Below are 22,441 nucleotides of genomic sequence, written 5' to 3' on the forward strand. Positions count from 1 at the left end.
TCTACAGGATCATCTCTACTCAAACAACTACATCTCTTACTCCAGGAAGATTTATTTAGACTGCTTCCAACACCCTGACCAACAGGGCGTCAGGTCATATTCTGACGCTGTCAGAGTTTCTAAGATTTTTGCTTTTTTGTTTGCTTATTTTTTTGTACTACTACATTTATATTTTTAGTATTCCTAGTAAAAAACTGTTATTCCTATCCCGTTATCTTTGCCTGAAAGCCCCTAATTGCAAAATTATAATAATTTAGAGGGGAGGGTTTACATTCTGCATTCCAAGGGAAGCTCCATCTTTCCCTGGCAGATACCTGTCTTTCCAAAACAAGACAATACCTTTAACTGTAAAAGTACTAAAAAAGAAAGAAATAGCTCCCAAGAACTTCTCCCACCTTTAAATTGACATCTCTATTGTGTTTCCACTTTGTTGACTTTCACTGTTTTACCAGTGAGCTTTAGTTAAGGTTAAAAATGTACTGAAATAAACCTATATAAGAATGATTTCAAAAACATGGTTTATGTGAAGGGTTGAGTCCTTTCATTCCTCTCTCCTGGAATACCTGTTCCTAAGTAGCTCGAGGGGATAGAAAGTTGCATTTGCCTTTAGATTTCTGTAATAGTGACTGCTGTCTCTGGGAACACTATGTTCTCCCTGCATTCATTAGTAGGAAAAAAGTCAGATTTAGTTTAAAATTTACTGGACGTGCTTAGAAAAAGTACTTTGGGGGAGAAAATGTACACAAATTGCTACAGCAGGTAGCTTTGATCCATTCTTTTTCTATGTAGAAAGATAAAAAAACTTCAGGATTCACTGGATAGGTCCAGATTTATCTGCTCAGTTGTTCTTTGGTTCTGGCAGATACTTTTTTTGCTAGACTATTACAGTGAATATTGCTTTTTCCTTGAAAGGATTGCTTTTTTTTTCCTAGCCAGCAATGTAATTTCGGATGAAGTTTTAAATTTTATAGTGCAATTGGTCTGTAGAAAGAACTGCTTGCATTGTCTTTGTATTCTTACATGATGACTGAGGAGATTGACAAAACAGTACTTTGCGTAGTAGCTATACTTATTTCCAAAACTGAAGAGGATAGATGTTTTCAATTTAGCGTAGAATTCCCTACAGTACTTATCAGGCTTTACAGTCTTAACATTTTTAATCAGTTGTAAAAGATCGTCTTACTCTCTGATTTATGTAATAAACCTTAGTTTTTCTATTTTTGCTTCATTTGACTTCAGAATGTTTCCAATGCTCTAAAAAATTTGACATTTTGTTAATCTTACTTTCATCTGTAGTTTTTCCATGTATCAATGTTGATAACAGTATCACTTTTTAAACAGTGACTTTTAGAGACAGAAATAATTAGTCATAAACCAAAAGAGATACAGTATTTAATATCATGCATATGACTGAAATTTTCCTCAAAATCTTGTTGACGAAAGTTTTCAATAATGACTGGTCATGGGTTTTGAATTCTCCAGCTGCTGGAGGGCTTCTAATGTTTTCTGGGGAACACTGGAGACTCTTTGTTCTTTCTCTTCCCTCTTGAGAGAAACTATGGGAAGAATTGAGAGTTATATAAAATTTCTGTGGCACTCCCAGAAGTTCTTCTTGTGTGGTAGACTAACAATCTCTGGGAATTTAATGGGAAAAATACTTTCTCACTCCCTGGTTTCCATTCAGATTCAAGCACCTCTTTTGCCCACTGATGTTTCCTCCTCTCCTGTCCATGCTTGACACTGGCCAAGGGCTGAGACCCTTCCAGACATCACTGTTTTCAGTGGGCTGCCCCACTGAGAACAGACAGAGAGCAATTGGTGGCAAAGTGGGTCAGGAATGAAAGCAGGTGGTACAGAAGAGCAGGTTGGCTGCACAGCAAGACTGCTACATTTTGCATCTACAACTTAAACACACAGGTTAATCTGTTGATTGTGGCAAACCAGGAAAATAAAGGTCAGTTCCAGCCAAGGCAGAAATTTTGGCAGGAGCACATCTTCTTTAGCAGTGATCCTTCTAGAAATTTTGGGGCTAATTCACACTATAAACCTGACTTTTTCTCTCGAAATTAGGAAGAATATTAAAGTATAAATAATTGTGTCAGTATTGAGCTCTTCATAGGAGTTTGAGTTAACTAAGTGAAAAAAATTGCCTTTAATTTTAGTGTTTCAGAGCACTGTTGTGTTTGTCAGGAGCGCTATTGTTTTTGGAGAATGATCTCAAATACATCTTTTTTGTGGTGGAAATGGGGGAGCCATCACTGGTAGGCTTTAATTACTTGTTGCATGTGGTTCAGCTAGTTTGAAAACTGCTGTCTCTGATTGCTGGGTTTTATTCAGGTCATCCAAACAGGAGGCTGAGTACAAATATACGTGGCTCCTAATTATATCTGTTCCCTCCAACTCAGTCTTACCAGTGTCCTTGCCTGCTCATGAGGTTCTATCAAGACAGATGAGCAAAGAGGTAATTACCTTCAAGGACTTAAAACAAGTACACACCTTTAGAGTGATACATAATGTGCCTGGCTGGTCCTTTGAGAACCCTTGGGCCACTGGTTTGTCATTGTTATGCACTCTTCTTGAAATCTGTAAACCTGGGCTTATTTGCAACAAAGAATTTACTAATACTTCAAATCATAGAGGGGGGAAATGAAGGATTGCGTTGTTTTCTGAAGATAAACTTTGCATTTAAAAAGCTGTTACTCCTTCATTCAAACTTCTTCAAAAGCTGTTATTTTTTCATTCCATATTGGATACTTTTCCACAGAGCCAGTCTTTTTGGGTGCTGGGAAAATGCAGTATTTCACAAATGCCATTAAATTTGAGGCAAAGATTTTAAGAGCCATAAGGCTCTTAAATCATCTCTACAACTGATTAGAGAGCCTTGTAACAAGAGGATACACAGTCTGGCCAGTTGGCAGCAAAAAAGGAAAAATTTGCTTCGGAGTAAGGATAAGAGCATTTTAGCTTGGAACAACTCAGTAGATGAAGCAGTTGCTAGGAAATGTCTTTCATTTCTGGAAAAAGTCTTGAGGTGAAAGCTAATCAATAAGGTAGATACAGTGTGATGTCATTTGTTGCCATGGTTTCTGAACTTAGCAGTCTGTTATCTGCAAATAGTATTGATGGTTGCTATGCACTTGAATCTTTTCATATTGTTGTTTTACTGTTATTAAGGGCTTTAATCTTAGCTAAAGCTTCAAAGAGCAGACCACTTAGGAGTTTAAATATTTTAATAGATAGGCTTCTATTACACCCTTAAAATATCTTGAATTTTACTATCTAATAAACAACAGGCTTCAGCAGGAAGTGAACAAGGTTAACATTTTGGTGATTAAATTTCCACAAAGCAGTTGACATTTTCTAGTAAACTAATCTGCAAATTAAATACCTCTGTGGAATTAGTGCTATGACTCTTTACATGGCAGATTGTGTAAAAAAAATGGGGTAAGCAGTCAATCCTCTGGATGATAAGGCAGTCAAATGTATAAAACTTTAAATGGCTGAAAAGCCATCACAGCTTCTTGAACAATGGCCTTGTGTTTCATGTATCTTTCACTGTGGGATTGTACCTCTTTATTATGTTTGGCTTTTGCTAGAAAATATTTTGTAGCAGCTTATGCTAAGCATCAGGTAGCTGAATAGGCTGAAAAGGAAATGAGACTTACTTTTCCTGATAGTTGTCAAGGTGAAGAGAAAGCATTCTTAGGTCAGATCCTTTAAATCAAACATAACTTCATTTTTAATATTCTATGGAGATGTTAGTTTTCGTAGAATGCTTTGTATCCTTTGCTTGATTTAGTGGCATCTCTTTGCAGTATTTTTTCTTCATAGTTTGAGTTTTCAAAAGCATTTGTGGGGGGAAGAATGAAAAAGAGATGGGCAGAGGAAGGGAATTTAAAAATCAGATGATGATCAGATGATAAGATTGCTGAATTCTGGGGTTTGTACATCTTCAGAGTGAAATTTGACATGCTATCTATTTTTCTTTTTTTCCCAAATGTATTCCTTCTCCTCTCCTTCAATTTCCACTGTTCTCCGCCTTAACAACACATTTCTGTAGAAACTGTTTTGCCACCTTCTTTCTTGTCTTCTTCACACATCTCTCCTCTGTGTGGTGACTTTGACTATCACCTTTCTTTCAAAGAGAGGAGTGATTGCCTTCCTAGTCCTTCTTGTCCCCTTAATATAGTGAGTGAACTGTCAAGAATGCACCCCCAGTGGGAGAACCTGAGGAAGATGTCACCAGGAAAAGTGATGCATGTGGCTAAAATCCTGCTCCTACAAAGTGGGCAGGGGTGGTCTGGATGACTCTTCTCCTGGAACTCCTCTAGAAATTCCCTGTTGGCTGTGCAGAAATGCAGTAGGAGCTTTTGAGTGCATCTTCAAGGCAGGGCTACTGAGACCAGGTGGATGGAGGAGACATATCAGCTTGATGATGATAGCAGATGTCAAGCTACCTGTCTGAAAGGGAACCTAGCAGTGCAGCAGTACTTCTTACCAAAAGTTTTGAAGAGAGAGAGGGGAAAAAGGAAAAACAAAAAATAGAAAGAAAGAAAGGCAGCATGGAAAAAGAGGATAAAAATTAGTACTGCTGACTGGCAGGAGCTCTAAAAGACTATCTGATGCTAAGTCTATGAAGTGGTGCTGTTGAGTGGAATTATCTGAAGAAGTATTTCACTATTAAGCAGTCACCAAAAAAAAGCATTTACTTCATGTGCCATATGCCAACTGTGCAATCAAACTTACAGCATACATCGTGTGTGTTCCAAAGCTGGGAGACAAGTCTCAGCCCTTTGAAGTTGGTCTTGGATAACACTTGTTTTTACAATACTGGATATTCAGTTGCTTGCAGTTGTGAAATCTGCATTTTTTGGGATAGCATACTTTTATTTTTTGAGATCTTAGGGTTATTTGGGATTTTTGTGTTTTGAGGTTTAAACACTTAATGACAAACTAAACCGACAAAACTTTTTTGGTGCTCTTTCATTCACATCATAAAGCAATTAAATTTTTAAAAAACAAAAAGAAACATACCTTTTCTGTCTAAAAACATATGCCCATGATAGCTATTGTATAAGGGAATAAGGGCAAAGTTGTACTAATGAACAACTTGATAAAGCACACAGGAGTGAAAAGTCTCAGGCAGCTTTAACAAAAGATTTCCTTAATTTGTGAATTTCTGCTGTTATACTTAGGCAAATATTTACATATATTTATATCCATTTATCTCAGACCTGTTGATAGTGCTGAATGTAGGAGCTGATAAAGTTATTTCAGCTGCGAGGTGACCAGTAAGACTAAGAAAAATACAGATATTTAACCCAATTATATACATCAGTTACTGTTCATGTTATTTAAATAAAAAAATCTCAGAAGTTGCTGCTGAATATTTACTTTGGTGTACAAAATTCTTGAAAAAAAGATGCACAGAAGTCTGAAGTTTGGAAATTACTTTAGATTTATTAAAGCCATTTTAATTTCTTTTATGTTGGTATGATTCAGCTAAGGCCTTCTCTGGAGCTTTTATATCTTTAGTCAAGGTCATGGGTCAGTAATGCTGCAAATATTCTGTTTTTATGAGTAGACTCAAGGCATGTTTACTTTCTCTACACTGATTTAGGAAGAGAAGGCTAGTTCCCAATCCAAACTCAAACAACTAGTTCTTGTAATAACTGCCAAGTGTTTTTTTTTCTTATGTATGAGGAGATAAATGCATAAATTTATTTTTCATAATCCATTGGGGGGAAAAAAAAAAAAAAGTGCTTATTGCTTGAACATTTTGTGGAAAACCAAGTTGTCACCTGATTTTCAAATTATCTGCACAAAAACAAGTCCTTCACCCCTAGCCCCTAATAGCCTTGTAAAGAAATCCTGTACAAGAAGAGAAATCCTTTGTGGTTCTTGTATCTCGTACTGATATAAGTTCATGAAGCTTTTTGAGAAGAGGAAACTTTTTTCCATCATGGCTACTGGTGGAAGTTCATACCTTGCTTGCCTAAAGTCCTTGTAAGAAACTAATCCCCAGGTTTTCATCATTTGGGTGACATTAGCCAGATATTCATGCATTGAATGAGGTTCTAAGGGTACTTTTGCACGTACTTCAGATGCTTCCAAGGGTACCCCTTTTTTGATACCTCATAAACCTCCCAACCAACCAGATACAAGAATTGCCAGCATTTTAAAACCCAAGGATACTTTCATGTATAAGGCAGAATTATTTTTTGTCTAGTCAGTACAATATTTTTATATAATTATTTTTTAAGCCATTTTAGATCGAAATTAATTCCAGGTAATTTTTGGAGCAGGACATACAAAACATGCAATGCATGGTCACTGAGATATCTGAAGCTGTTTCCTGCTTGAGTCTAAATTTCTCCACATTGATCAAGCTCAGCTAGTATGTGCTGCTCTGAACACCTCAGACTGAGCAAGGCACGATGATTTTTGGCATGTGTTCCATTTTGTTTGCAAATTTTGTGGTTTGCCAATTTTAAAGGTTTTTTTCCCTTTACTGGGCTTCTATTCCCTCCACCACTCAATCAGTGGGTTTTCTTTTGCCTTACTTGAATCTGCTACCTGCTATTAGTTCCTTAAGCCACATCTGCTTCCCCTTACGATTTATATCCACTGGACCTTTGTGATCTTCTGTACAAATCTTCCCATCCCCCTTCTCTGACTTGCCATTTCTGAACATTGTTTTAGATCATCTTTCTTACATCCAGCATGAAATGAGTTCTGTTGACAGAAAGACACAGCAGCTTTACTGAATGTGCTCAAGTTGCCTGAGATTATGCGATAAAAAAGAAATTGCAGTTTCTGATAGGTAATGCTTTCAGATGTTAAGCCTGGAACAGCCATGGGGCAGAAAAATCCTTGCTAAAGGCAGATTCCCTCCTATTGATCAGTAGCCTGAAACACCATTTTTTTGATATGCCAAATGAAACTGTCTTGCTTTTACTACAGTCTTGGTGCAATTTGACACTCTATTCCTTACACATTAAAAAAAAAAAAAAGGCTTTATTTTTCTTTTTTTTTTTTCATTTATAAAATAAAAATTCATCATCCTTCACACAAAAAATCCTTTGTTATAGAGTTACAGGCAGGGAAAGACAATGAAGTATATCCTGTTATATTCAGTGTTTATTTTTCCATTGAAAACTGTTACTATCTCTTCCTTTGCTGGCAATAGCAGGGTAAAAATGCTTTATTACACAAATTGTATACTTCTAGCACAGTGTTTTAAAATTACCTGTACAAAGGAGACTTTTAGTTAATCCATATAGGCAACTGGAAATTAGTTTGAATGAAAGCAGCTCCTGATCACAGCAATTTGCACGGGAACAGGTTTAATGTAAATCTAGACACTGTTTAGTTATGTTTTTATGCATGTTGGACATGAAGAAAGAAAAGGTGCTATAGTATATGGGGAATAAAAAACCAAAAGCTAAAAGCTTACAACTTCTTTTTTTTTTTTTAATTTTAGAGTCAGCTATCTAATGAACTTGTGTTTTGATGAGATATGGCACTTTAATTCCCTTTAAAAACAAAAAAGCCCAGCCTTTGCTGATCTTTTGTCACTCTTCAAGTACTAAAAATTATTAGTCATATGTTAATACTTCTATTGACATCAATGAGAGGAAGAAGTGTGAGGAAATATTAAGACTGTAGGCAAATAAATGTCTTGTATAATTATTCTATTCTTAGCCTCTTGCATTTCAATAAGTAGCTTAATCTTTTCAATGCTAATGGGCTCATGCAACATCCATCGTAAAGCTTCCTTCATCTTGAAGCCATCAGAATATGACATTTACTCTGCCTGTTTAGAGAGAAAGAAGGAAGCTACTTGCTGTAAAATGTCTGAGGTCAACTGGTTTCTTTTTGCTCAAAGTGTAGCTCTTGCACAGATGGTTGAGAAGGTGCAGAATATTATAATCATCCCATGTTTAACTGTTTCTGTATGCTTTGGAATTTAAAGAGAATTTAGGATGTATGGCAGTAGCTTTCCCTGTATATTCAGGTTGCTATGGTAAACCTATTATTCTATACAAAGAAAGAATATGTTTAGTAAAGTGCTGATCCCTTTTCAGTTTAATGTGAGCTTCAAATTACTTTCAAATGATTGGATTTGTTTGGTGAGTATTTTATCACAATAGCTAAGAGAAGAAGATCACAAAATAAGGTATGGCTTCTGATATTTCAGCAGCAGATATATACTATATAGTTAGCTGTTCAGAAGCAATAGGACTTCAATTCTTTGTAAATTTATCTCCTTAGAGTGAGCCAAATTTACATAGTCTAACCAAAAGCTTACTACACTTGGAGGAGGAATATTTTTATAGCCAGTACAAAGTTGCAATTTAGTGGCACCAGTAAATTAATTTCCCATGCTGATCTTGTAACATTTCTAAAAGTAACAGAAATAATAATTTGAGTATCAATTTCAGCAGCAGTGTAATAAACTACTATAATTGTATTTTTGAATATTTAAAAATAAAGAAATAACTCAAAGATATCCTTCTCCAGGGCACTTGCTGACTGAGGTTTCTGTCTATTTTCAAGGCAGTTTCAATTCTACTGAGGCCTGCAGTCAGATGATCTAAATCATACCCTGAACTTAGGTGGGAGCCAGGAAAAAAAAATGTGAGGCACAGATTGAGAAAGTAGGGCCTAAATTCCCTCTGATCTTATACCGCTTACATGACAAAAATATACCAAATCTGCCTAGGGGTGGGCTTCCCTCCATTTTTCTGCTGATGAAACTGTTGCACATTAACTAAAGTAAATAAGTATTACTTGCAGCAGGAACTGAGAGGAGTCTGTTCCCATTGCAGCACAAGGGACCAGCCACTGCACTCTGAGTTATTAAGCATTACTGAAGATAATGTTTAGTTACAGAACATGAGGAACCCTCATTATAGGACCTTCCTTTGCTCATTCCTCTGCACATTTTTCCATCACTAAAGACTTCTCTAGTCAAAGCAGCTTGCTTGAAATGATTTTACCATCTTCAGGCATACTTATTGTAGCAATGGCTGGTCAAGAGACCACTGCTGAAGATTCTGGTTTTATTTATGTTACAGTCTCCACAACAGATGGGTCCTGCTTATCAGGTACCTCTCAGCCTATGGGTTACTGACTGTTCCATGGGACAGGGTAATATGGCACTTCTGTAAAAGTGATCAGGTTACCTAAGGTGAAGGCATAAAAAGAGACAAATTAGACTACTAAATGTAAGCACTAAAGATTTTTTATTTCCAACTTCTAATGTGGCTGTCCTTGACAAATAATTATAGCTTAGAGAATGCAGGCAAATAGCATCATTTCTTCTGTAGGCAATCATATCTTAAATTTTGACATGGCTACTAAGCACAACTTTTGTGATGTGGTAGATGCACTTCCTATAAAAAGTTTCTTTCTGAAACGAGTATCCTCATATAATTGACAATGTAACATAGTTTTTTTACTATTCATATAATAAAGGTATTAAGAAGTATTTACTGTAATTCTTTTAGCAGTAGATATTTTCTAAAATTCTTGCACTTTATGTCCTTCTAGATTGAATCCTGGTCCATAAAATGTCAGCTCAGAAATGGAATGCACATTGAGGCTTGGGAAGATGAAGAGTAAAGAAGTTATAAAATAAGCTTAGAATTTTTTTTTCTCTAAGTAAAATGATCGCTCCCTAATCTGACTTAATTAGACTGTTTTCTTTAAAAAAAACCCAAAACACACACAAAAAAACCAAACCCAAAAAACAACCCCCCAAAAACCCCAACAAAAAACAAGCCCCAAAGTCCCACAAGCAAATATAACAAATTAAGGTTAGAAGTTGGGAAAAGAAGAATATTAATAATCATCTGTCAGTATCTTACTCTCAAAGGTATTATTGTCCCCTACAGTTAGAAAACCTTCACTGAGGCTTTCATTAACAGTTCTTTCCTGTTCAACAAAATATTTCAGCCAATGCTGGAAAAAATTAGTGCAGTGTGTTGTGAACTATTTGGTTGTGTAATGAAAGGCTGCACTTGGAGGATATTTTTCACTTCCCAGCAATACTATAAATCTGGGTGTTGCAGCCATTAGAGCAGTGACCAGGCCCAAGTTGAGTTTCACTGATTCTGTGACTGAATTAAATCAATAAGGGCAGATTTTGTGCATCCTAGTCCACGTCTCTGATGGTCATTTTGTACGCACATTTTCCCTTCCCAGGGCCATCAAATGTATGAGTTTGGTCCATGGTTTGTGCCATATTTAGAATGTTCTTTCACCAGCATTGCATAAAATAATTAAAAAACATCCAGGGGCAAACTCTTAGAAGTTAGAGCCCATTTCCTGAACTGAGTTTGTCTCAGATACAAGCAATGTAGCACTGTCCTGGATATAATTTTTTCATATCTGGCCATTTAGTACTCACTACTCTTACGGTTTTGGAGTCAAGATCTGTGAGTGCTTGGGCAAATCTGTTGTTTCTTTAAGCTCTGGGAAGCTCTCCTGTAAATAGCTGGATGGAAAGGGAGACTGTGACAGAGGTTGTGCTTATTTCCTCAGATCTAGACAAGAAAAATTAAAGGGATTTTGCTTTCAAAGAGCTTGACAGAGTATTTGAGGAATTATTTTTCTAATAAAGAGAATCTCTTAGATAGCTCTGTGCATAGACTAATTCTGATCACATTTGTCTTGGTGTTTCTGAGATACGTGCTAGATATTTTAGATCAATTATAGAGGTTAATTATGCAGATAAGCATGAACTTAGCTCCGTTATGCTAAGCTCAGATATGAAAAGCATGCAGTGCCAGTGATTACTTATTGTTGCCATTTCCACTAAGATTATAACAGTGATATCCTTTCCATCTGGTTGCCATGGAGGAGGAATAGTTTTGTTTTGCTATGTTTTTGTTTGTTTATTTTTTTAGTTGTGTTTATTTGCTGTACTTTAATTAATACAGTATGACTTGTAATTTGTCTTTGGGGTTAGGATGTAGCATAAATTTGGGATTAATTCCATTTATTTTATTTTACTGAAGTCGTGACTCTAACAATTATTTATTCTTACAGGGAGATGTGAATGTGGCCAATGCACTTGTTTCCCTCCAGGAGACAACAGAGTTCATGGCAAAAACTGTGAATGTGATGATCGACAGTGTGAAAATGCAGATGGCAATGTCTGTGGGGGTATGTGTTCACTTAATATCACATAACATAGCATAGCATAATTTAACAAAACAGAACTAAATCTTGACACTATATAGCTTTCTGTTCCCCTTGATTTTGTGGTATAATGTCACTATAGATTCTTTACATCATTGATTGATAATAAGATGGCAGATTTTTGTAAGAAACAAGCACTAGAAGTATTGAACATATTAGAAAATATTTATTTTAAGACTTCAAGAATGCTAACACATAAATGGAAGTTCTGTAGTATATCCTGAGTTCCATCAGTATTCATTAAAGAATACAGACACTTAAACAAAAACCTGAAATGTTAGGTAGTGTTACGTTGTGTTTAGTACAACTGAGGCTTTATTGAGGGTGTTGTAATAAACCTAAAGGTACTAATGACCAGCAAAACTTTTAAATATTTTGTATTCACTGACAATGATATGCCTGTTCTCTAAAAAAGTAGCAAAATATGTTATGAAAGAATGTAAACTGCTTGAGAGACAGTGTCATAGTAATTGTAGATGCAGATGGTTAATTTTAGTGTTGACAGTAAAAACCTTGCGTTGTGATATTTCAGTAAAGTATGTTGGTGATTAGCAGTATTTCTGGGTAGTTTTGTATATGTAAGTGCATATATACCACATGGCATTTTGTAAGCAGGAGAATAATATTTATCCTTAATGATCTCTTTCTAGATTTTATGTGTTTCATTTTTAAAATTACTCTTTGATTCTAAATATTAACGAAGTTGTTGGTATGAACAATGGTGCATTGTACTGTATTCCTTATTTCTGTGTAGGATAAAGAATGTATTGCTTCATGATCCTCATGTACATTCCCTGACTACAGGGAATATTTATTCAAGGTGTCTGCCGTGCAGAATATAGACATATATAGAAAATGTTGGTTTGAATATCTAACCAGCCATAAAAATAGTTTACAGCGTTCAGAGTAATTCAATGATGTGAGTGCATAGAAAAAAAATTTTGAAATTTCAGTTTTTGTAAAGGACACTAAAGCACTGAGAAGCACTGAAAATCTGTTTCATATTTTTTAGAAATTAAATAGTTGGGAAATAAAATTAATCATCATCCATGCTAAAAATATCTATTCTGTTTATATCACTCATATATTACATTATTGCATCTCCCTCTCTTTCGGGTTTGTCTGTGTTTCCATCTTAGCCTGAACTTCCTGAAATATCTTGCTGAACTGCTAATTCTTTCCTCTTTCCTTGTTCCCTTTTCATTGCTATTTTTCTACCACAGTTGCTGCCTAGGCAATCACAGTAAGGACATAAGCCCTTGCTAGTAAATCTGTCTTCACAGCTTCATAAGCTGGACTGTGTGGGGTCTGACAGTGAGCACTGAGTGCCTGTAAGCACAAAGAAGGAAGACCAGTGTTTTCAGATTAAATGCCTGCTGAAATGAGAAACGTGTATGACAACCTAAATTATTTGAATGAGAATTGTTACTGGCCTTCTCCAACCAGCAGAGACTGATTAATAGTTCGCTTTCCAGACCAGCTGTCCATGCAACGACAGGCAGACATGAGTTGAAAGCTATGATAAATTAGGGTACAACTGAATGAGACCCCATGGCCATGTTTCTGCATGATTGTAGTGAGTCATTTGCTTAAAAATTCAGCTGTCCATCAATGGAGTACCAAGAATAGAGACTTAATGTCTCCACAAAGACAGAGGTTGCAGGAGGACTCGGCATAGATTTCACAGCACTTCACTGTTAGAAATTGATTCATATAATTATGTAATCACAGCATAGTTTGGGTTGAAGGGGAACTTTAAAGATCATCTAGTTCAACCACCCCTGACATGGGCAGGGAACCTTTCACTAAGACCAGGCTGCTCAGAGTCCCATCCAACCTGGCCTTTCAGGAGGGGGGAATCCACAGCTCTTGGCAACCTGTTGCAAGTGTCAACACCCTAATCACAAAAAAAATCTCTTCCTTATGTCCCAGCTAAACCCATTATCTTTCAGATTAAAACTATTACCCCTAATTCTGTCACAACAGACCTTGGTAAAAAAATCTCACTCAGTCTTTCTTATACTGCCCCTTTATAACTTGGAAAAGTCACAGTATGGTCTGCCCACAGCCTTCTCTTCTCCAGGCTAAACAACCTCAATGCTCTCAGCCATTCCTCATAAGAGGGCTGTTCCATCCCTTTGACCATTTTTGGGGATATTCTCTGGACCTGTTCCAACAGATTAATGTTTTTCTTGTACAGGGGACCACAGAACTGGACACAGTACTCCAGGTGAGGTCTCACCAGAGCGGAGTGGATTCACCCTCCTTGATCTGCTTTCCAAGTCTTTCCTTCATGTTCCTCTTCCTTTGTCTGTGACTCTGTACATGGACTTAGTAAGACTGGAGAAGATGTGTCATGCAGCCTTTTCAAGATAAATATGTTCTACCTAATGGCCCTTTCCCTACTGTTCAGGTTTTTTGATTATGTAAGATTTTCCCAAGTTTACGTCAGCGTTGATCCACAGAAATATATAACATCACATTTCCTTTGGCTTCAATTGGTTCTTTGAGTCTTTCACGTGCAAGTTAAGTGGTTCTCACATGACCAGAGAATCACAGGTTTGCCAACACAAGCCCTTGGCAACGCTGTGCTACTTTTTTACATGAGGCTTGATATTCACTCATCCTGTATCCTGGTGAGACATACTTCTCACTGCCCTCTGAGGTTATGACTGTGCTGCTTGCTGCAGATGCATCCTAAGCCTTCAAGTGTTATTTTTTTCCTGTCTGTGTCCAGTCCTTTCTGTTTCCAGTGATTTCATCATTGGCTGCTCCACCTCACTGTTGTCTATTGCAATTATTTTCTTTTTCAGGATTGAGGGCAGGTGGACAACAAGAACTCAGAACAACAATAAAGATCAATTTGAAATGTATTTAATAATGCTCTTAGCTCCATTCATTTCAATTTGTTTTCTGGATAATTAGTGGCCTAGCTATGAGTTCCTGTCACAGCCAAGTAGCAGCCATTGAAAGAATAGAACAAAACCTTTGAGATCCTCTGAATACCACAAGTTCCTGTAGAATTATGCTGATGAAAAACTCTGCAATAAACCCAAGCCCAACCATAAGAGTAAAAAGTTGGTTGAAACTAGGATCAGTGGTAAAGGTTTAAACTTGTAACAGGTGACTCATAACAAGACATATATTTCTGTGAATGCCCCCATTTGTATTACATCAGTATATCTGTGCTTCAAATAGTGGGCCATAGATAAGAACATTAGCTTTAGATAAGATTAGAGATTAGCTTTAGATAAGATTTAGATTAGATAGGACCTTTTAATGTTTATTCATAAATGTTTGCACTGTTTTTAACACTAAGAAACAGCTAAGGCTGATCATACTAGTAAACCAGGTCTTTGACTGGTGACAGTGGAATACTTTAAGCCTGATTTCTTTGTTTTCAAGTGAGCAATTCCACTATGAGGACTTTTTTAACTAATTGTTTTGACCAGAGCACATCAAAATACAGTCCTCACCAAACTATATTCCTAACACTTCAGGGAGTCCTGAAGTTGTGCCATGTCACATCAAAGAGTTCCTTTTGGTAAAAGGCATTAGTTATCATTAGTTTGAAATTCTGGTTATACCATAAAGGCTTCTAGAAGCTGGAAGACTTGACTTATTCTTGGAGCAAATGCTGAGGTAATTCATATTTCCCTCCTTACTCAGATTTACCTTCACACCTCTCTCTTCTCTAAGTGTAAGAAAACAGTGCAGCAAAAACTCTGCTTGAGACTTTATGGGAGGGGAAGTTAGTATTTTTTTTAGGAAATCCACAAGTAAAACAATTTTCAGCACTGAGACACGTCCTTTTGTTGATTTCGTCTTCTTGCATTCTCACACTCAAATACAAGTATCAAAGTGCCTGCATTTAACAGTTTGGTCAGGATTCCTTGTGTGTGACACAGAACATGGACAAGGGATGCCACCCATCAAATTCTTCTTAGGTCTTTTTGGTTCTTCTTGACTGACAATAACAAACTGGTCTTTAAATACATCTTCTATTTATTTACGACTCAAAAGTAAAAAAGGGTCAGCCTTTTGACTCACAGTTCGTTTACTTTTATCTCTGTAAACTTCAGGCAGGTCTGATGCCTGTTGCCTGTGCTTCCTGATTTTTGACATTCGTGGGACAAAGCTGTTCTTGTTGGGGTTATGAGGAAAAGAATGATACAAATTATGTGCTGTGTCTGTATTGGCATCTTTTGTTGTTGAGCACACACTCTTCTGCCAACAAGTCATCATGACATTCATCTTGTTGTTTTGTGAGAGTACAGATCTTTTGATTTTGACAAAAAACCACATTCCTAAGTTTACTCCTGTGAATTTGTTGTTGCTTATTAGTGCAGGTCATGCATTTGACCTCATTCTGGTGTTCCTTCTGGTACTTACTTACACATTTTCATCCATGCATCATTTGAACCAGTATTAAGTATTAAAAAAGGGAAAATCTGGAGTTTATAGGGCATAACATGTATCTGAATCCACAATTCCCAGCTTTCCAATGATTTAAACTTTTCAAACTGAGACAGAAACATCTATATCACATTCTTACAGTGATGGATTCTAGGATTGCACAGTCATTGCCAGGAGGTACGATGGTAAAGCTCCCTCTCAAAAGTCTGGTATAAGTTGCCCCTAATTGCTATAGTCCTTTGAATAAAAAAAATTCATTACTATCCAGCCAGGCTAAATAATTGGATTCAGAGGAAGTACTGCTTTTTTTGCTTCTTTTTTTTGAATATAAGATATACAACAGTAAATGTAAAATCCTTTTTTGTGAAAGTTCTAGGTCCATACTGCAGAAATCATGAATGACATTTATTTTTGTTATCTTTTCAGTGAAGCAGAAGCATGATTTTTTCAGATAACATGTTCTTATGATGACCAATAAGACCATAACCACAGAAATGAGAGAGCTATGATTAATTATATGCTTCATTAAGCAAAGCTAAGTATGGTAAAGTTGCTGTCAGACAATTTTCTCATTTCTTGCACTAATGTTGAACCAGAGAAACAGAAGTATATAAGACATTTGTGGAACTCTCTAATATATGTAAAAAACAAATTAGGAAAGAAAAATATGACCTGTCAATTTCCAAACAGAGACAGGTTTTGGCACTGACTGTTCTGAGAATTCAGAAATATGACTCCTGAGCCAACTGTGGCTTTTCCAACTATATGGCACGTAATTTCAAAGTCTTCAGCCAAGTAAATTAAAGCACTTTTTATGACCTGTGATCCCTAAGACTACCCTTGCCTGAGCCCAGCTTGGCTCCACAAGGACACAGGGGTGCCTGCCTGGCTGCTGCCATCATGATATCCTAGGACATGTCCAATGCTACTGGGTATCTGAATTGAATCTCTCATTTCTCTGAGGTTCCTACCATGTTAAAATAAAAGTTTATATCTTAATCAACAGCTCTTTCATCTTTCTGTTGAAAAGTCTTTAAAGCAGGGACCATTTTCTTTTGACAGAGGACTCTGAAGAACATATAATTGTTACAGAATTCAGCATATATACTATATACGGACAATGAATATACTAGATATATATATTCTATATATATTTATTACTTAGTGGAGAACTTTTATTGTGGTATTTTTTATTGAAAAATGCAATTTATTCTGAGGGGGAAAAAAACCCACCAAAATTCCCAGAAAACCAGCAGTTCATTCACATGTTTATTGAATAAAACTGGTGCTAACAAAGGTGAAAATTGGGGTATTCAATAGTGGACAATTCACAGTCTAACAGGAATAAAATTAATGTGAATTAGGGTTTTATTTTGGCAATACTAAGAGGAGAGTTAATGATTCAATGCCTGTGTCCTTGTGTTTAACTGTTTCATCCTAGCTCTGAGGCACATCCAGGGGCAGCAACAAATAAATTTGAAAATTTAATCAGTAGGTATTAGATGCAAGAGTGACTACTGTAGCTAATACAGGTACTAATGGCATTGCATAGTCTGTATTAAATTAAATGTAGTTTTTCTAATTTTTCTTTCAAAAGCACTACAGATTTCTGTCACCCAGACATTTGTGTAGGTGTGTGAAAAGTCAACACTTTACAGAGATGCACAGAGAACTTAGTTTGTTTAGCTTTTCAGATATCATAAAATATGATTAAGGCTTGCAAAAAGCATTTTAATTTAATCCTTCTGCTCAAATGAGCATTAAAGGAATTGCTAGTACATTAACATTTAAGCTGATTAATAGATATTAATTTTGTGAATCCAAAAGGGGCTTTTCTGTTGAATCTCTTCCATTAGGCTATAAATAGCCATTACACCACTGCCATGCTTTCCCTGCATTGAGGTCTGTGCGCTGTGTGCTGCAACAGCCTCTCTCTGAGCAGGCCATGCTCTCTGAGCGCCTAAGACATGTACATCACTTCAAGTTTGTTCTAACAGTCATCACCCTTGTTTGAAATGTTGGTTCATTTCTTACATGATCTTGTGTGGTATCAGGTTTTCTCTCTTGCTTTGTCTTTCTCTGGTAGTTTGGGAGTATCTGTTCTGATACCCTCTGAATTCCTCAGAACTTTTTAGTACCCTTCCAAGTTTTGCAAAAATCTCTTCATGGATATCACAGAGTTGCAGGACTTCAACACCATCTAATCAATGCTCTAATTTTCTGCCTCCTCACTTTTCTCTGGGAAGGTAGGTGTGAGAGGGACATTGTCCCTTTTTGCTGCAGTGTTTCACTTGAAGATGGTACTGAACTACCTGACTGTTGTGTTAGTCAAACTGGAGGCACAGTCCACCTTCATTAGACTTAAACAAGATTAACTGACCTACTTGAAAATACAATAGACAGTCAGTATTTTACTTCACATTTATATTAGGTTTCTCCAACTGCAGTTGTTACAACTGTTCTGGTCTTATGGTATTCAATAAAAAACCCAAAAAATAAAAATCAGTGTTCCAAGAACATTTTTAGCAGCTCATTTAGCATATTTGGGCAGGGTAATGAAGCCTGCTCACCTAGAAATATTTCTTGCAGATATATGTAGTTTAATATTCTCTTCTGCTAATAATATAATGGAAAGTCCTGCAATTTAAAAGAAAAAATAAAAATGGAAATCCTGTTTCTATTTAAATATAGAGAAAATATTTGTTTCATTTTCTATTGTGTTCTATATCAGGGATCTGTGTTATGCTGCAATTTTTCATATCCTTATTACACTTTTAAAACTTTTTATTTTTCATCCATTTAAAATGCATTATATTGTGTTAGTTTGAGAAACTTCTGTTCCTGAGGTGCCAAATTTTGCTTGGGTCTCGCCTCAGTTGCCCTTCAAGAACATCATCTGTTTGTAATAGTCTGTAAATAAGAACCAGCTTCCTCTGTAATGATAACTTCACCTTTTTCATTGTGCTGGTGCTCCCCTTTACATAATACATACATAATACCTTTTGTATTATAAAATGATTGTGCAGGTTTTTGGAGAACACTACCAACAGCTGCATGAGTAGTCCTAAACTGGAATTTCTCACAACAACACAATTTCAGTTCCAGGCATGGCAAGAAATAATTCATCCTGGTGTCCAGTTTGGTTCAGGTTGATTTCAGGGTTATAATGTGCCCCTACTAGTAGTCTGTCACAGCTTGCTTTTTTGTGGGATTTGTATTTTCACATTTAAATCTTGTGGTTATTTGAGTTATAATTCTAGACAAAATGACAGAGTATTTGACACCATTTTTTGTGTTTGCCTCTCCTTCATCAAAGTCTTTTTTCTTTGGGTAATATTTTTTAAAATATTGTTGATTATTTAAAGTTCATTAACATGGCTTTTTATGAATAAGCATTTGCAATGTAATTTGTTTGTGATTTTAACTGTTTTATGTTAGGTCTGAAATATTGAAAGATCAACATCTCTCAGTAAATCTGCTTAAACTGTATAGTTAGGGGTAAAGAAAAATCTTCTACTGAGGAAGTCCAGTCAAAATGAATTGCTTAACATGATAAAATACTGATTTAACTATTCAGATTATCACTTTCTTTCTACCCCTACCCTCCTCTGAAGGAAATTCACAACTAGACCATGTAAAGCAATTTTTCTCACGCTACCACACTTGCATGAGATAGCTTAGAGTTAACAAGCAGTGGGCTAAACACTTGTACACTTGCCACTCTAATGGATGAGGCATCCAAAAAGCTGCAGCTGCCCAAGCTGGTGTCAGCTAGGAACAATTATTATTTTTTAATGGTTTATTTGAGACAAAATGATCATTTATTTGGCATAAAGGAGAAGAGAAATTGTCATTACAGAAAAATGCAAGACAAATTTATGTGGTAAAATGCAAGTGTTTGCTACAAATTTTTAGATTATTCATTACCTTTTTATATGACTAGTGTAAAGGCTTTACAGACATGATCAGTCCCTTAATTCAGTAACACATAATGAATACAAGAAAAATGCCTTAAAATTATTTTCTCAGTGGAATTTATACTATTCACTGCTAAAAAAGTAGAGGGGTTTGTATCTTCAGAATTAATTTTGCAGCAGTGGCATCCATTAATTGGCTGAGCTAATCTAATCTGAGTTCTAATCTCTATGTTACTAATTAAAAATAAATAAGGTAGATAAAAATGCTCTGACAGAAGCTTAATTTTAGTTAGTTAATATAGACTATTGCATGACATCTATCTGGAAGGGGCATGTAAGAAAGAATATATGCTTCTTTTCTACCTCTTGTACTTTGGGTTGTCATATGGTTGTTCTTGTTTTCCAGTCTGACACAAAAGTTCAAGTAGCATCAAACTTTATCATTGCTACTTATCAGTTTTTAGAAGTGGGTAGAAATAATGACTGTGTCATTGTTAACTGAGCCTTCATAGGTAATATAATAAATATGATAAAAATATAATAGACATCAATAATATGATAAAAACTGCAAAGATCAATACAGAGTCTGAGGTACAAAAATTATTTTGAAGTTTTAGACACCGAGAATGACAACTTGAAGACTTTGGAGCTGCTCCCAGTATTTTTGTAATTAGAATTTGTAAGGTATTTGACTATCTGTAAACTTGAATGAATTTCACTTACAGCAAACTACCAGATTTGCCTTTCTTCTGGCCTTCTACCAGTGTTACCTCTCAGTTTACAAAATCAAATTGCACTGGAGGCTCATAAGAAATCCACTAATCAGAAAAACAAAATTGCTGGTTTGCTTCCCTGCACCTTACAGCTTGATGCTTTCCCAGATACTTCTACTGCTTGTTCCCTTCTTCCCAGTCCATGCTCCCAAATTATCTCAGTCCTTCATTTCTGATCTCTTGCCCTACATAGCAGATAGGACAGGACAAAAGTCACTGGCATGTATAATTTGCTTCCCAGGTAACTGATTACCTAAGGAATTATTGTCTCTGATGCAGAAATATTATTCAAAGCTGAAAAATGTAATTCTGGGTGGGAGACATTTCTTACTATTTTTATTTCTATTCTCCATTCCTCTATTCTTGTCTCTGTTTGTTGTCAGTTTTCCCTTCTTCCTGGCCAAATTTTCTACTCAGTTTATTATTCAATACATTTTAATTTTTAAATAATCTTTTTACAAATAATTTTTTAAAAATTCTGTTTTATCTTTCCCCTCCCTTTCTTTAAAGTGCTAATTATGGCTTCTAGCATCCATTTCTCACCCACGTTTTAGGGTTTCTTTGACCTATCTCTCACTTGTTTTCTGGCCATCATTAGGGCACCCTGTTTAGCAAGAAGAGGACTGGAAAAGGCCATCCTGCTGGATGTACTCCCCCCATCAGTCTTTCTGTCCCATAGCACACACTTCATACTGAAGAGGTCTGAAGCTGTAACCAAGTCACAGGTTTCTGCTTGTCTTGCTCATAACCAACCTTGGTGTCCTTACAGGCCATGGTGTCTGCTCGTGTGGCCGATGCATTTGCCAGGATGGGTGGTTTGGAAAGTTGTGCCAGCACTCAAGGAAGTGCAACATGACGGAGGAGGAGAGCAGAAGCCTCTGCGAGTCGGCGGATGGTGTGTTATGCTCCGGGAAGGGTAAGATCTGGCAGCTGAGCTACCCTGTGTCAGTGCCTGACAGAGGAAAACAGTCACCTTCTGGAAGACTGATGTGCATGGCAGGGGGGTGTTGTTTATAAACCCTGCCTTTCAAAGGTACTCATTATTAAAAGGATGTTAAAGGATGGTCTATAATGCACTTACATCCATTTTGTCAGAGGCCCACCCCAGCCATACTCATTCAGCAGCGTTGCTCTCCTCTGCAATTTGTTAGTAGCATATGATTTCCTGTATGGGTTTCACTGATGGTCTGTGTGAAACAGCTGTACCTTAGAAACTAACTGTTAGTGCTCCTTCCACTTTGGGGGAAAAAGGTACTACCCACAGTGACACTCCAGTGGGGAAGATGGCAAATGTAATATATTGGACAACAGTAAATGGAGGAAATAGTTTAAAAGCAATTTGATATCCTTAATCACTCTGCTTCCCAAAACAGACACAAAGGAAAAGTGGATGTCTGCAACCCCCACAAATGAATCCTGCAGACTTTCTCATTTACTAATTTTCATTCAGGTGGTTACATCAGCATCAGTTCAGCTTTGAAAAAATTGCCACAGGGAAGAATAAAAGTTAGAAAATCTTAATAATTATCTAAAATTATTCTCCGAGGTTCTTACCTTGCAATCTTTTAGGCTAGGAAATTGCATTAATGGAAAGAGGGCTTTTTAGCTCCCCTGTAGTGCAAATTGCCTATTTTTGTACATAATGTGTCTGAAAAAGGATAGACAAGAAACAGACTGGTTATAGCCTAGAATGCACTCAATCCAGACTCTGTGTGCCATTTCCTATATTTTTATGTCCCTTGCAGAGACAGGAAAGAAATCTGCCAGCTGGAAAAAACCAGTTAGGAACCTTCTATGCCAGGCAGATTTCCAGTTTTCCCTTTGGTAACTTTTATTTCAGTGGAAAGGAAATTTAAGTGGGGTTTCCCAGCTCAGCCTTCATCCATCTGTATTATCAGTATTATCATTATCAGAATTCTCCCTATTGCACCATTTCATTTTGTTTTGAGGTATTTTTTTTTTCCCTCAGTTGATGGAATGTCATAAAAAATGAGAAAGTTGCAACTATTTCTCTGCTTTTTCCAGATGGGGCTATCTTTAAATTAGTATATGTGTAAGAGGGTGGTGAGTTACTGGAGAAATGGAAATTACTCTGTTTTACTGCAGAAATAAACTTTTTTTTTATCT

The 22,441-nt window shown here is 36.4% G+C and overlaps 1 protein-coding gene across 1 annotated transcript in view; it reads left to right on the forward strand.

The window, feature by feature from the left end:
- Positions 1–22,441, forward strand: part of ITGBL1 (integrin subunit beta like 1) — a 124,692-nt gene that overhangs the window by 95,966 nt on the left and 6,285 nt on the right. The window contains 2 exon segments of the mRNA XM_066313491.1: positions 11,056–11,172; positions 21,084–21,230. Of these exon segments, the coding sequence (XP_066169588.1) occupies positions 11,056–11,172; positions 21,084–21,230 (264 nt within the window).

This window comes from Sylvia atricapilla, chromosome 2, assembly GCF_009819655.1.
Source record: "Sylvia atricapilla isolate bSylAtr1 chromosome 2, bSylAtr1.pri, whole genome shotgun sequence".
Taxonomy (NCBI): Eukaryota; Metazoa; Chordata; class Aves; order Passeriformes; family Sylviidae; genus Sylvia; species Sylvia atricapilla.